The sequence below is a fragment of the Rattus norvegicus genome, chromosome 12 (assembly GCF_021556685.1).
Source record: "Rattus norvegicus strain SHRSP/BbbUtx chromosome 12, alternate assembly SHRSP_T2T, whole genome shotgun sequence".
Classification (NCBI taxonomy): Eukaryota; Metazoa; Chordata; class Mammalia; order Rodentia; family Muridae; genus Rattus; species Rattus norvegicus.
This window is the reverse complement of record NC_141545.1, coordinates 39753813-39769627: the sequence shown is the minus strand read 5'-3', so window position 1 is coordinate 39769627 and position 15815 is coordinate 39753813. Positions and strand designations below refer to the sequence as shown.

Genomic DNA, 15815 nt, shown 5'->3' with positions numbered 1-15815 from the left:
GAACGTGTGGTTCAGCCTTGAGCTTTATGTCATGTCAGGGTGTTGAAAGAGATGACTGAATGGTTACCAGGAAACTACGAAATCATTTAAAAAAAAAAAAAAAAGCTAGGGAGGCTCTTGTGCAACCTGCTGTTTGCATAAACAAGTCGTAAAAAAAAAAAAAGTCCCCTGGGCAGACAGGAACCCACGAATTTTCTAAGTGTAAGGGATAAGTTTAGGCAAGCCGGCTGTCAATGGTGGGTGAGTAAAATCTGAGGCCATTCCTTCTGAAGGCTGCTGCATGCGATGCGTGCACACTGGCTAGCGGGTTGGCCTGGGAGAATTCATCCACTGGCGTTTGCTTGGCTTGCACAATTAATAAATTAACAATGGCAGTAATATCATGCCCTGTGCTGAACGAACAGCAAGGCTTTCCAGGGGCAGCAAGAGTTCGAGTGAAATTGTACTGCGCATTGGAAAAGTGTATACAGTTCCTCTCTCTCTCTCTCTCTCTCTCTCTCTCTCTCTCTCTTTCTCTCTTCTCTCTCTCTTCTCTCTCTCTTCTCTCTCCTCTCTCTCTCTCCCTCTTCCCCCCTTTTTTTCCTTCTAGAACTTACTTTTATTTTTACTGATATGTATGCATGTATGTCTGTGTGGCTATGTACATGTGACAGCAGCCCCAGAGGCTGTTGGAGGCCCTGGAGCTGGAGTTACAGCCAGTTATGAGGTACCCGATATGGGGGTAGGGAGCAGAACGCAGGTCCTCTGCAGGAGCAGCGTGTGCTCTTAACCTCCAGCTCAGGTCTCTAGCACCAGGTTCTTTTCCTTTTCTTTCTTTCTCTCAGACAGAATCTTGCTATGTCTTCCAAGCTGGCTTCTCCATCTTCCTGCTTCTGCCTCCCGAGTACTGGGATGGCAGACAATTGCAGACATATAGCACAGCGCCTGGGTGTGTGATATTTGTAGAAATAGCTCTGGCTTTCAAGTCCCGAAAGGGTATTGAGCTCTGCCTTGCAGAAAGACATTTCCTTTCCTTTTTTTTTTTTTTTTTCTAGTGTGATTAAGTGTCATCCTATAGAGTATCTACCTGTTGAGTATTTTGGCATACACACACACACACACACACACACACACACACACACACGTGCATAAGGTTCATAAATTTTGCTGTTCTACTTTGAGTTAGAAATTGGAAATTTGCTGGGAGTGGTGGTGGTTGTGGTGCATACTGGTGAATCTCTGAGTTCACGGGCTCTACTGATGGAATTCAGAATTCCAGGACAGCCAGGGCTACACAGAGAAACTCTGTCTCAAAAAACATAAACAAAAGAAAAAAAAAAGAAAGAAAATGTATCCCTTTAGTTGCATACAAAATCCTCTGATAGCATTTGATAGACCTTTGTAGACTAGACTTAGGGTGATCTAATCTTGGATCCTATAGGATCAGAGATGCATCACAGAGATGCTGACAATGAAAATGATAATTTTGAGACTGGAGGTGCCCACATTGCAGTCTCCAGTGTGCCAGGCTCCCTGTCTTAAAGATTTATTTCTCTGTTGTTTGTTTGTTTATTGGTTTTTTTTTTTTTTTCGGAGCTGGGGACCGAACCCAGGGCCTTGCGCTTCCTAGGTAAGCGCTCTACCACTGAGCTAAATCCCCAGCCCCTGTTTATTGGTTTTTGAGATGTGATTTCTCCTTGTAGCCCTGGCAGTCACATAATACACTATGTAGACCAGGCTGACCTTGAACTTGGAGATTTGCCTGCCTCTGCTCTTCGGGTGTTGGGACTAATGGCGTGTGCCACCACACCCAGCCGATTTGGTTTTAAGTGTGTATGAGAGCTTGCCTGTGTTAGAAAGTTATGTACACCACTCGCTGCAGTATCCAAAGAGGCCAGAAGAGGACGGCAATTCCTAGAAGTTGAGTTATAGATGGTTGTGAGCCATCATGTGGGTGCTGGGGACAGAACCTGAGTCCTCTGCGAGAGCAGATCTTAATAACTGAGCCAGCTCCCCACGATTTAAATATATGTCATCTTCTCTTATCCTCTGTATTCGAGGTTGCAAAAGTCTTGGTGATTATGATTTCCAAATGAGGCAAGTGACACTTGGAGAGGTTGCTAACTTACCTAAGATAGCCCAGCGGAACTTGGATCGAATCTAACAGACTGCCAACCCCCTGCCCCTCCTCACTGAGGTTTACTACCTTTCAGTGTCTTTATTGACTGGAAAATTTTAATTACATTCCTTCATTTGGGAAGGGAGGGGATAAATGCCACAGCACAGGTGTAGAGGTCAGAGACAACCTAAAATAATTGGTTCTCCGTTATCTGGGTGTTGAACTCAGTCAGTCAGGCTTGGCATCAAGCACCTTTACTCAGTACACCATCTGGCCAAACAATGTTGTATTTTTTTTTTTAAAGATTTATTTGTTTTATGTACATGAGTACACTATAGCTGTCCTCAGACACACCAGAAGAGGGCATCGGATTCCATTACAGATGGTTGTGAGCCACCATGTGGTTGCTGGGAATTGAACTCAGGACCTCTGGAAGAGCAGTTGGGGCTCTTAACCACTGAGCCATCTCTCCAGCCCAATATTGTATTTTTTAAAAAGACTTTTTGAAACATGTATATTTTTTAATTGAGAGAGAGAGAGAGAAAGAGAGAGAGAGTCTGTGTGTCTGTGTGTCTTTGTGTATATAGATGCATGTGAATGCAGGCGCTCTCAGAGACCAGCAGAAGGTATTAGGTTCCCTGAAGCAGGAGTTGCAGATGAATACGAGTCACTTGATCTGGTGCTAGACATTGAATTCAACCTAGGATCTTGTAATCCCAGTTCTTCTTTTTTTCTTTTTATCGGAGCTGGGGACCGAACCCAGGGCCTTGCGCTTGCTAGGCAAGTGCTCTACCACTGAGCTAAATCTCCAACCCCGTAATCCCAGTTCTTAAGAGACAGAAGCAGAGGGGCTGGAGAGATGGCTCAGCAGTTAAGAGCACTGTGTGCTCTTCCAGAGGTCCTGAGTTCAAATCCCAGCAACCACATGGTGGCTCACAACCATCTATAATGAGATCTGGTGCCCTCTTCTGGAATTCTTAATCATAATAAATAAATAAATAAATCTTTAAAGAGAGAGAGAGAGAGAGGGAGAGAGAGAGAGAGAGAGACAGAAGCAGAAAGATCAGGAATTCAAGGCCCTTCTCAGGTCTAGAATGAGTTCAAGGTTAGCCCGATCTACTTGAGACAATGTCTCAAACCAAAGCAAAGGAACTAACAACTGGAAGAAGGGAAAAAAAGTAGCCATTATAAAGGTTAGCTTTGGGGTTGGGGATTTAGCTCAGCGGTAGAGCGCTTGCCTAGCAAGCGCCAGGCCCTGAGTTCGGTCCCCAGCTCCGAAAAAAAAAAAAAACCAAAAAAAAAAAAAAAAGGTTAGCTTTAATTGCTAATCTAACACAACCTAGAAACAATTGGGTAGAGTTTCAATGAGGGATTGTCTATGTTGGGTTTGCCTATGGGTATATCTGTAGGAGATTGTCCTAATTAAGTTAATTGATATAGGAAGACTTAGTCCACCATGGGTGGCACCATTCCTTGGGCAAGGGGGTCCTGAACTGTATAAGAGTGGAGAAACTGAGTTGAGCTTAATACAAGCAAGTAAGCAAGGTTACATACCTTCATCTCTCTCTGCTCTAAGTGTGGCTATAATGTAACCAGCTGCCTCAACTTCCTACCTTGACTTCCCCACAATAGAGGACTGGAGTGACCAACTGAAGTAAACCCCCCACCCCCATGCTGCTTTTTGTCAGGGCATTTTTTTCACAGCAAACAGAAATGAAACCAGACAGTCGTGGAGATCTTTTTTTTTTTTTTTGAGACAGGGTTTCTCTGTGTAGCCCTGGAACTCACTCTGTAGATCGGGTTAGCCTCCAACTCTGAGATCCACTTGCCTCTGCTTCCCGACTTCTGGGATTAAAGGCTTGTGCCACCCCCACCCAGCCTATCAGGGATAAAATTAGAGTAACAACAAATAGTTAAATATGGCAAAGTAGAACGGCTAATTCTGGATCCATCCTTAGTGGGCTGTGATGCCCTTCACTTGTCCCCTCAGATTCCTCTTGTGGAAACTGGGGACCTAGGTGACACCCCTCCCTCCCTGCTCCTGACAGCCTCCCTACAATGCTCACATTCAAAGCTTCTAAACAGGAAGTTTGGAGCTACTCAGAGGGAATGTAAATTGAGGCCTCTGGGTGCCAGGGCTATGGAATTTCCAGTCTTCCCACCTCTGGAGGGCACGCCCTGTCTTGTGCTGGTCTTTCTTTTCTTTTTTGTTTTTCCTTACTGGTGCATGAGCTGTACAGGAACTTGTTACAACGAATCACTTACAGTGATTCCACAGCTTAGTGGAAAGGAAATTATACTCATGAGCATGACTCTCAACCACTGAGAGCCCCTACACTGGATGGGACAGCTTGAAGATGTGCCATGGTTCTCAAAGAAGTTATTATTAATTAATTTTTCAGATGAGGAGGATCTCAATATGTTGCCCAGGCTAACCTTGAGTTCCTGGGTCAAAGGATTCTTCTTCCTCAGACCTCTGGGTAACTGGTACTCCAGATGTTTGCCACTGCTCCCAGAAAACAATTTTAAAGCTTTGATAGGGCATGGTGGTATAGGCCTATGAGCCTGGAACTAAGGAAGCAAGCAGAGGCAGGAGGATCACTGCAAGTTCACGGCTAGCCTAGTCTTCATGATGAATTCTAGGCTAGCCAGAAAGGATATGTAGACCTTGACTCAAAAAACAAGGGGGCGGGAAAGATGGCTCAGCAGCAGTTAAGAGCACTGACTGCTCTCCCAGAGGACCCTGGTTCAATTCCCAGTATCCACATCGCAGCTCACAACTGCAACTCCAGCTCCAGGTCATCTGAGACTCTCATGCAGACATATGTACAAATAAAACAAAAAAAACAAAAAAAACCCAAAAAAACAAAAATTAACCGATTAAAAATGAGTAAATAGGGGTTGGGGATTTAGCTCAGTGGTAGAGCGCTTGCCTAATAAGCGCAAGGCCCTGAGTTCGGTCCCCAGCTCCGAAAAAAAGAAAAGGAAAAAAAAAAAAAAGAGTAAATAAAGCCAAGGGGTGGGAGCAGATGCTTTGAATACTAGCATTGGAGAGACATCTCTTCGAATTTGAGGCCAGCCTGGGCTACACGCCAAGTTTCTGGGTCAGCCACAGCTACATGTCTCAAAAAACAAACAGATATAACAAAACAAATAATTAAGCAAATAAGTATAATGGGCCAGGGCTGTAGACCAGTGGTAGAGCTCTCGCCTATGGTGCCCGACACCCTGAGGTTTGGTCTCCAACAGAACAAACGTAAAACAAGCATACCAGCCGACCTTTGTCAACGGCCTGCCCTGCAGCAGGCGTCCTACTGAGAGATTTTCACGTGTAGTCCCATTTTTTTCTTCACACAAGTCCTGGGAGAGAGGTGTTGTTATCCTTGCCTGGAGACTGGAAAAACAGGGCCTAGAGCAGTGGCTTCTCAACGTTCCTCGTGCTGTGACCCTTTAATTCAGTTCCTCATGTTGTGGTGGCCACCCAACCATGCGTTTATTTTCACTGCTATTTCATAACTGTAATGTTGCTACTGTTGTGAGTCATAATGTAAATATCTGACAAGCAAGATAGCAACCTCTGTGAAAGAATTGTCACCTCCCCCCAGGGGGGTCGAGACCCACTGGTTGAGAACCATCGGCTTAGAGGCTTTAAGTAGGTAACTGTCTCATGTCTGCAACTAACCTGGGCTTCTGTTTTTGTTATCTACTACTGGTTAAGGAGTCACCACCAAAACCAGTAGCTTAAAATAATTACTAGTCATAGCTATCTGGGTCTCATGGTATTTATGGGTATCATGACTGGACTCAGCTGGTCTCCTTGGGGGCTTTTCAGCTGGGGCCTAGGCTAGAGTTATACACATGGGTTATTAGTTTTTCTCCTTGACGTGACGAGATACTCAACAAAAGCAACTTAAGGGTTTGGTTCTGGCTTACAGTTTGAGGGGATACAGGCCAGCGTGGTGGGAAGGTGCCACAGCTCTGAGCACAAGGCATGGCGTCACCACACACTCGCTGCAGTCAGGAAGCAGAGGGAGATGAACTTGAGGTTCCTTTCTTCTTTTTATCAGTGTGAGACTCTAGCCTATACAATGGAGCTGCCCACACCTAGGGTGGGCCTTCCCTCCTCCGGTAAACCTCTCTGAGAACACGCGCACACACACACACACACACACACACACACACACACACACACACACACACACGGAAAGTGTGTGCAGTCAAGTTGACGATGAGTCCTGACAGATGGTCAAGGATGACAGGGAGACACATGGGTCCCTCACCCTCTTGGTATAGTCATACGCTTCTCCCTGTGCGTCTTCCTGTGGCCCTGCCACATGTTCTGCACACCGGGTAGGCTGGGATGTATGTGGGTTTCTCTGGGTTTTCAGAAGGCCACAGGCTAACCTTCTTAATCCTTGGCTTGGGAATCCCAGAACACCACCACGACCACATCACAGATAGGGTTCGTGTTCTACCAAGACAGGACACAACTTGTAGAGTCGAGTGGCAGGAAGCACAGATTCTTGGAGGACATTTTGAAAGCCCTCCCCACTGCAGACTGAAATTGTCACTGAAGGCACATGTGGCCTAAGGAGATAGGACAGACCTGGGGCTCTAATAAAGGAGACATAGTGGTAGAAGTGGAGAGATAAACATATGTAAGATATATATATATATATATGTATATATATACACATACATACATATATATCCACACATACATACATATATATCAGAGTATATGCAAATACATACATATATACACATGTATACATATATACATATATACACATATATACATATATATAATAAATATATATGTGTGTATATATACACACACATGTATATGTATATAATAAATACAATGAGGAGGGAAGGTGAGAGAGAAAGAATTTTTTCTGTTTTCTGTTTGTCTGTTTGTTTGATCTCACAGAGTTCACCCTAGAATAACTGAACTTCTGATCCTCATGAGTGCCGGGGTTCCAGGCGTGCCCCTCCACTTCTCGTTCATGCCAAATGGGATTTAATCCCAGGTTTTGTGTATATTAAACAAGTATTCACTCAACTATGCTACATCCCAGCCTTGGGGCTTTTTAGTTTCTTTGTTTATCTCTTTTTAAATTTTATGTTCTGTTTATCGGTGTTCTGCCTTGGACATATGCCCGTGCGAGGATATCAGATCCTGGAACTTGAGTTTCAGACAGTTGGGGGCTGGGAATTGAATCCGGGTCCTCTGGAGTAATAGACCGCACCCTCGGGTTGGTGTCACCCTGGCACGGTGGTTTGAAACCAGCCTAAGCTACATAGTGAGACCCTGTTTTAAATGACCACAAAACAACAGCAGCAACAACAAACCCCGTTGGTACTAGGGCCATAAGTATGTGCCAGTGTGCTTGGTCCCATCTTGAAATTTTCAATGCTTTTTTTTGAAAAAGGCCCTAAAATTTCCGTTTTGCTTTATATCCTATAGATGGTAGAGCCAGTTCCCTCGCTAAGGTCGCATCTGTTGTAAGACTCTGGTCTTGCATCATCCTAGAACTGGATTTGGGGCTGAAGGCCCAGAGGCCAACAGGGTCAGACCTTGCAGCACTGGTCACTGCTTCCCCTACAAAAACTTGAACGGTGGGTTTAACCCCTTATGTGCCAGGGATCCAAACCCTTCAAGCACCATACACGCACGACTCTGAGCCTCATCCCAACTAGTCTGTCTTCAGTCAGAGGGTAAGGCATGGTGGCAAAGACTTTCCCATTTTTCTTTTTTCTTGGTTTATTGGTTTGTTATGGGTATTAACGTTTTGCCTTCATTTAAGTGTACCACACCTGTATAGGACCCGTGGAGGCCGAGGGAGGATGTTGGAGCTTCCAGAGCTAGAGTTAAAAGCTGTCGTGAGCCACCACCATGGGTGCTGCAAACTGAACATAGATCCTTTGCAAAAGCAGCAAGTGTTGTTGTGGTTTGCCTTGGAGTTCTCTCTGAATTTGTAAAATAAAGGCAAGAGCTCGAGATTTGGGCAGAGGGAGAAGTCGGGAGCGAGAGGGGAGGAGTCAGGAGAGGGGAGGAGTCAGGAGGGGGAGGAGTCAGGGGAGGAGAAAGGAAAGAAGCGAGGAGTCGTGGGAGAAGGAGAAGCTGGAGACCTGGCAAATAAAAGGTGCAAGGGATGAGGGATTTGGGAGCTAGGAATAGGACAGTGTAGGGTGGATCTGCCCAATCTAGATGCTAGATAGTTTTCATATTAATTGAGTTGCGTTTTCTTTGTACTGGCTGATTCGGGTTGGAGAGGAAACTGCAACAAACTGCAACAAGTGTCTTTAACCACTGGACACACCCCAGCACGAGCCTTCAATTCAAGCACCCAAGAGGCAAAAAGGCAGGTGGATCTCTGTGAGTTTGAGGCCAGCCTGGTCTATATAAAGAGTTCCCGGCCGTCCAGGGCTGCATAGTGGCATCCTGCCTCAAAATAAAAGGAGATAGGTTAGGAACATCTATTCTAAGGATATTCCAGAACTCACATATTTTCCGTTGTCGCTGTCGATTAAAGACACTTATCGTTTGCTCCATCTTATCCTTATAAGCTATCGACTTTCCCTGGAGAAGATGAATCATTTCCACCAAGCCTACTGTTTTCTTATCTAACAATAAACACTCAAAACCCCCTCCTCTTCCTCACCAGTTCTAAAGAAAGCTTTTTGGTAAGATAGAGGTGGCTGCCCTCTGCCAGCTTCTAGGGGGAAGTGTGTCTAGAGGCAAGGCTACGCTTGAAGTTTTGTTCGATTTTCCAGGCTTTTGGTTTGCGGTAAGGGCCTCCGTCCATGGGCCTGCGTGGGTTTCTTTTCTTTCTTTCTTTCTTTTTTTTTCTTTTTTTTCCGGAACTGGGGACTGAACCCAGGGCCTTGCACTTCCTAGGCAAGTGCTCTACCATTGAGCTAAATCCCCAACCCCCTGTGTGGGTTTCTAGACATGAAAGAGAATGGGTTTGAAAATGAGCTTAAGCTTTTTCGGAGCTCTCCTAAGGACAGAAGGAGGGTGGGAGACGTCCTGCCTCCTTGCTGACTCCTATTGGAGAAGCGCTTATTTCTGGTTCTGGGTCCTTTAGGTAGGATATCTGGGTCCCTTTGGTGGGACCCCATCTAGTTCTATGTCTATTGTCTGTCCTTGGTGCACCAAGCTGTCCATGTCTGTCAGTCCAGGTCTGTGGTTTTTGCTTCTCATTGCTTTAATGTTTTGTGTTTTATTTTTAAAATAAAAAAATGGTTAAAACTTTAAATGCTGTTTGTTCACCCCTTGATTTAGTTTTAACTCGTTTCTTCATTGTGCTTCTACTGGGTGGTTGGGGGACATATCCTGTGAACCTAGTAAAAACTTCGGCATTCATTTCCTTAACATGAATGACCCAAGCCTGTGTGTTTTTTCTTTAACCTCACAGGCCTACGCCTGGTTCTCGGTACTGTGGCGGTACAGGCGGTGTCATCAAGCTCCGGCCTCCAAGATGTGGGGACCTGGCCCCCCAGTTAATGCTGATTGGTAAATAAAGACAAAAGCAGCAAAAGAACTGGAGGGAGCAGCAGAGACAGAACATAGTAAACAGTAAGCGGTAACTTGGGAAAGTAGATTCTAACAGCACCGAGGGTAGGCAGCTGCCAGCTACTGTGCTGCTTAAGACATAGTCAAATATAAAGTCTGTGTGTGTGTGTGTGTGTGTGTGTGTGTGTGTGTGTGTGAGATGTGTGTGTGATGTGTGTGATGTGTGTGTGATGTGTGTGTATGTGATGTGTGTGATGTGTGTGTGATGTATGTGTGTGTGATGTGTGTGTATGTGATGTGTGTGTGATGTATGTGTGTGTGATGTGTGTGTATGTGATGTGTGTGATGTGTGTGTGATGTGTGTGTGTGATGTGTGTGTGTGATGTGTGTGTGTGTATGTGTGTGATGTGTGTGTGTGGTATGTGTGGTGTGGTGTGGTGTGTGTGTGTGATGTGTGTGTGAGATGTGTGTGTGTGTGAGGTGTGTATGTGTGTGTGTGATGTGTGTGTGTGTGATATGTGTATGTGTGTGTGTGTGATGTGTGTGTGATGTGTGTGTGTGTGTGTGTCTTTTATTTAGGAACATAAATGGTCAAAGGTGGGAAGAAACCCTGTGTCAGGATCTTTTATTGAAAATAATTTTTTTCTTTTTTTTTACAACAGGACCTTTAATTTCTTCTCTTGGAAGACAACGTCACAGAAAGTTTTCTGAGCTGGAGTCACACTTAAGGGGCATGCATTTTTCTTTCCTTCTTTCTTTCTTTTTTTTTTAAGATTATTTATTTATTATACACACACTGTAGCTGTCTTCAGGCACACCAGAAGAGGGCATCAGACCCCGTTACAGATGGTTGTGGAGCCACCCTGTGTGGTTGTTGGGATTTGAACTCAGGACCCTTCGGAAGAGCAGTCAGTGCTCTTTTTTTTTTTTTTTTTTTTTTTTGGTTCTTTTTTTTTTTTTTTTTCTGGAGCTGGGGACCGAACCCAGGGCCTTGTGCTTCCTAGGCAAGCGCTCTACCACTGAGCTAAATCCCCAACCCCCAGTCAGTGCTCTAAACCGCTGTGCCATCTCTCCAGCCCAGGACATGACTTTTTCTAAATCCATTTTTATTAGGATCAGGCAACGAAGGTGTGAACAGTTCTGCCTAAGGATAGAATTGAGGGGTTGGGGATTTAGCTCAGTGGTAGAGCGCTTGCCTAGCAAGCACAAGGCCCCAGCTCCGAAATAAAGAAAAAAAAAAGAATTAAAACCAGGCCTTTTCACCGGTTTCTGTGTATTTTTGCATGTAGGATATGTAGGTGCCTTCAAGGGTATGTGGAGACTGTAGACCAACCTCTTCTGCCATCCCTCAGGAGTGACTTAAAACATTGTTTGTTGATCGTGGGTATATTTGCACACGTGCATATGTGCACACAGGTAGTGCAGACGCACACTTGCGGAAGTTGCTTCCCTCCTCCCACCGCATAGTTTCCTGGGTGGGTCAAACTCAGGTCATCAGTCATGGTGGCACGTGCCTTTACCCACTGAGCCATCGTGCCAGCCCCCACCATGATTGCTGTTGTTTTGTTTCTGACACGGAGTCTCTCACTGAGACCCAGGGCTCGCCCATTCGACTCTGCTGGCTGACCTTTGGGCCTCCCTTGTCCCTGTCTCCCCAGCTCTGGCATTACGAGCATGTGCCACCATGTGAGCCCTGCAGACAAAACTCCGGTCCTGGTGGTCATGTCACAGGCACTTTACTGTTTGAAATATCCCCCTAGCCTGGTTTCCACCGATTTCTAGCACATTGCAGAGGCAGGCAGATCTCAAGTTCAAGACCAGCAAGTTAGCTGGGCGTGGTGGTGCATGCTTTTGATCCTGGCACGTGGGAGGCAGAGGCGGGTGGATCTCTGAGTTCGAGGCCAGCCTGGTCTACAGAGTGAGTTTGGGGACAGACAGTGCTATGAGGGAAACCCTGTTTGGGAAAGCCAAAAACAAAGTAATAATAACTGATGACGACTATAAACATGGAAAAAAGAAAGCCGGTATGGATATGTGGTCCTTGGTGCTGGTAAGAATTCTTGGCTTGACTCCTCCCTAGGAAGCAGGAGAAGTTGAGAAGTTGGGTGGTGACAGCAGAGGAGGTGCTCAGGGGCTTTTGACTCTTTTGTGTCAACTTCTGCGCCTTCCTTGTTTGTTTGCTTGCTTGCTTGTTTCGTTTTGGAGACAAGGTGTCTCTATGTAGTTCTGGCTGTCCTTGAACTCACTCTGCAGGCCAGGCTGGCCTCGACTGAAGGTATGTGCCGCCACAGTCTAGGCTGCCTGTCTGCATCCCTGTACCCCACGCAGTAACGTGTCCCCGTGAGATCCCGAGTCCTGGCTCGCAAAGGCATACACACCCTTTCTCTTTTCTGTCTCTTCCTGGCCTCGCCCACCCTTAACCCTCCCCCTCTCCCCAACCGTATGGCTGTTCATCCACTCTGGCTGTTGACAAAAAAAAAAAACAAAAACAAAAGAACAAAACAAAAACAAAAGAAAAACACGGCTTTCTTTCTTCCTCTTCTCCGTCTCCCTCCTCCATCCCTGAGATTTATAGCTTGCTTGCCCTGGAATCTTTCTTTTTAAACTTTACTAAAGTTACCCTGGAGCTTAAAAACAACAGCAAATCCCATGTAATGTAGTAAGTCGTTGTCGAGCACGTGTAGCCAGAGACTCATGTTTGGAGTGATTAAGTCGGTCAGCAGCTTTATTTCTCGTCTACTGTACGCACATGGTCTTCTAGGCACCCAGGAACCACAAATTCCTTATGCTAATGAGGGCACCGTTATTGAATTTGCCCCCAAACCCTTTGGCATCAGTACCACCCCTGTTGAACAAATGGAGAATTCGAAACTGAGCGCAGTTAAATAAAATCTTCCCTATGAGCACAAGCCTAATAAGTATTTAAACTAAGAGTCAAAACTGAGATCCACTCGCCAGTAACATTGTTACTGCATGAATGTATTTAGTGCCTTCTATCAGGTGGGTCTCAGGGATACTCAGGTTGGTGGCTTGGTGGCAGACCTGTTCACCTTCTGAGCCATCTCGACAGCTCCTACAGTCAGACTGGTTTTTGCTACTAGGCTGTATGACACCTCTGGCAAGGGAAACCATGGGGACAACCTTGAGGAGTGTCTCTGGCTAAAGTGTCTCTTGGGGAGAGTGCCCTGGGAATTGGCGAAAGTGAATCACTGTCAGTCACCGCTTTTGTGGCTTGAAAGTAGAGCTAAGGTTAACACACGGAATCTATTTCCCCTTCTCCAGGACGAGAGCAGCCTGTGCTTTCAGAGTCCCCTGGCTGTGAGAACACCAGGTAGTATTTGGGGAACATTCGTGCGTGAGAGAGGCCCACAGTAAGAAGAAACCCCCATGGCTGACTAGAAGTCTAGACACTGATGAGAGGGAGCGGAGCTGAACTGTTGCTGCCTCCCCTAGCGCTTTATTTTCTCCCAAGAGTTGGCTAACAACACTACAGCTAAAAGGGACACGACGGGATTGGGAGTGGGGTTCAGTGGTCAGTGCTTGTCTAGGTCAGGTAAGGTCCCAAGTTCAATGCCCAGCACCAGAGACAAAACCCATGAGGATGCTGGATAGAGCGGGACAACACACTATGGATTTGACAGAGACTTTTTTTTTTTCCGGAGCTGAGGACCGAACCCAGGGCCTTGTGCTTGCTAGGCAAGCGCTCTTGACAGAGACTTGAGAATGAAGAAATGATTTCAACTCACAGTCATGCCTCAAGCAGTGAAAAACAACAGTGTTGGAACTAACAGGTCCCAAATACCAGGAAGGACCCCCTGGTGGTAGTACGAAGGCTCTCAGTTTCCACTGGAGAAATATCTGATAGCCTATGTGTAGACAAGGCCCTACACATCTTCTTTGAAATGCAAACAAAAGAGAAACAAAGAAACAAACCTAAAATCAGAAAAAAACAAAACAAAATAACAAAAAACAAAGAAACATATTGCCAGAAAGTTAGGAGGGTTGGAATAGCTTCTTTCTTTTGCCCTCCTGGGCCACCTGTATGTTCAAACATTGAAATGTTGGGAGGCTCCCCAGGGAAAGATAAAAAACCGGCTAGGACTGGGTGTCCTGCTGTAAAGGGTCTCGCTCAGCTGGAAATAAGTGTATTGACTCAGTGCAGTTTCTATTTTTTTTCAGTCCAGGAAATACCGACGAGTTATTGAGATCATTAACTCTCTCCCAGCTAGAACAAGACCCGGCAAGGCTCAAAGCGATTTTCTCAGCCGTGCAAAGCGACACGGGCTCTGAGTAGTTCCTAACCCCGGCACCCACTGTTTCCTTCACACTCACATGCGGCTGCCCCCTTACCATGGCCATCAGAGTATTTAAACCCAAACCAGTCATTTGGAAGTAGATTTTGCTTCTACTTGAGTGAGAAAGACACAGCTGAGAAAGAGCGGGGCGGGCGGGCGGGTGGGCGGGGGGGGGGGGGGCTGTCATTTTTCAAGTCCCTCACCCTTCAGATTTAACTCACAGTTGCCCAGGTCTCTGCTTTGCTGCTGGGCCATTTGTCTTCATGGCATTCAACACACTTGGAGACCCCACTGCCCGTCAGACGGCCTCTGGGAACTATTTACCACATCGGTGGAACTCTTACGACAGAGATTCGAAATTGGCATCTCTTCCGACCTCCGTGCCTGCGAGCGTCCTGGGCGTCTGGGTTTCAAGCTGCGGATTTTGAGCTTGGCGTAGAATTTGGGGAACGAGGGGCTTGAAAAGTAGTACACAAGAGGGTCCAGCATGCTGTTCAGGTAGGTGAGACTCAGGGTGACATGGAGAGCTATGTGGACAGAGGGGTCACAAGCACTGGAGGGCACCGTCCAGAGGAAGTAGAGCCTCGCCAACACGCTGGGCAGGTAACACGTGATGAACACGGAAGCCACCACCATGATGAACCGGGTGGCCCTCCTCATCCGAGCCTGTCTGGTCAGCTGTTGCCTCTGTCTCAGGCTCCAAACAACTTTGAAGGAGCAGAACAAGATGATGGTCAGGGGCAGGAAGAACTCCAGCTGGAACATGATATCGTGCCACCCGTTGGCTGACTCCATGATGAAGCTCTCACAAGATGACACCATCCCCCGCACACACAGGTGACTCTCCATCAGAAGATACACAGTCCCCAAGATGACCAAAGTCCAGAGGACACAGACGATGGCAGCTGCAGTCCGATTGGAGATGGCGTTCACCATATGGTGGGGGTGGACCACTTTGAAATACCTGTCCACGGCCACCACAGTGAGGAAGACAATGCTTCCGGCCCTATTCATGGCCAGCATGAAGAGGACCAGGCGGCAGGGAATATCCCCCAAAATCCAATGCCTACGTCTGAGGTAGTAGTCTGTCCGAAGGGGTAGGCAGATCATGAGGAGAAAATCGGCTACAGCCAAGTTGAAAAGGTAAATAGTGCTCGACTTCCAGGTCTTCATGTGAAAGCAGAAACCACACAGGGCTAGGCCGTTGCCCAGGGCTCCAAGCAGGAAGGCCAGGATGAGTAAAGGTGGCATTACCTGGGTGATGGGTTCCCCCTCGATGAGACAGCACGACCCGTTGTCCATAGCACTCGGAGAGAGGAAGAGCATCCTAGGTGGCTGACACAAAGGCACAGCTGCCTATCTGAACACTATGGTTCCCCTTGGCAGCTGGGCCCCTAACCTCATCACCCAACTTCAGTCAGGAAATGAAAGCCGACAGCAGGTCCTTTCTCCTCAGCCTGGATCACAAGCTGCATGTCCCCTACAGAGGTGAAGCCTGCAGCTGGGTCAGGCTCTGAGGCGAGAGCAGTTTTCCAAAAGCGTACATTGCCAGGCTGCAGCTTGGGGGTCTGATGCCAGCCACGCAGCAGACTTGTCGCTGGGTCCACCCCTGGGGACGATTTTGCTTTTCTAGTTTTGCCTTTTCCCTCGCACTCTGGGCTGCAGAATGCTCTGAGCTGCCAGAAGGCTTGGGGGGTGGGTGGGGGAGCTTGTTTGCCCTCCCTCCTGGTGGAGAAATCTAAACATTTCCTGGAGTTGTTCTGGGCCTCTGCCTGACTGCTCTCCTCCCTAACCTTTGCCTGACTACCCCGTCCTCCCCAAATCCCCTGGGACACTCCCATGCAGTGCCAGAAAGGGGAGAGAGACTGTGTTGTGCAGCCTCTATCTCAGGGCCACTTCC

General features: G+C 46.8%; 1 protein-coding gene and 1 long non-coding RNA gene across 2 annotated transcripts; one reads left to right on the top strand and one right to left on the bottom strand.

Annotated features, from left to right (window-relative positions):
- The first annotated feature begins 8193 nt into the window (after window positions 1–8193).
- LOC148002321 (uncharacterized) lies at window positions 8194–10873 on the top strand. The gene is made up of 3 exons (XR_015634799.1): window positions 8194–8247; window positions 9523–9683; window positions 10283–10873. It is a non-coding gene; the product is annotated as an uncharacterized LOC148002321 (long non-coding RNA).
- Window positions 10874–12330: 1457 nt separating this feature from the next.
- On the bottom strand, window positions 12331–15588 carry Hcar1 (hydroxycarboxylic acid receptor 1). Its single transcript, NM_001145334.2, is given in 1 exon segment — window positions 12331–15588. A coding segment is annotated over 1 exon segment (1056 nt). The 5' UTR covers window positions 15242–15588; the 3' UTR covers window positions 12331–14185.
- Window positions 15589–15815: the final 227 nt, after the last annotated feature.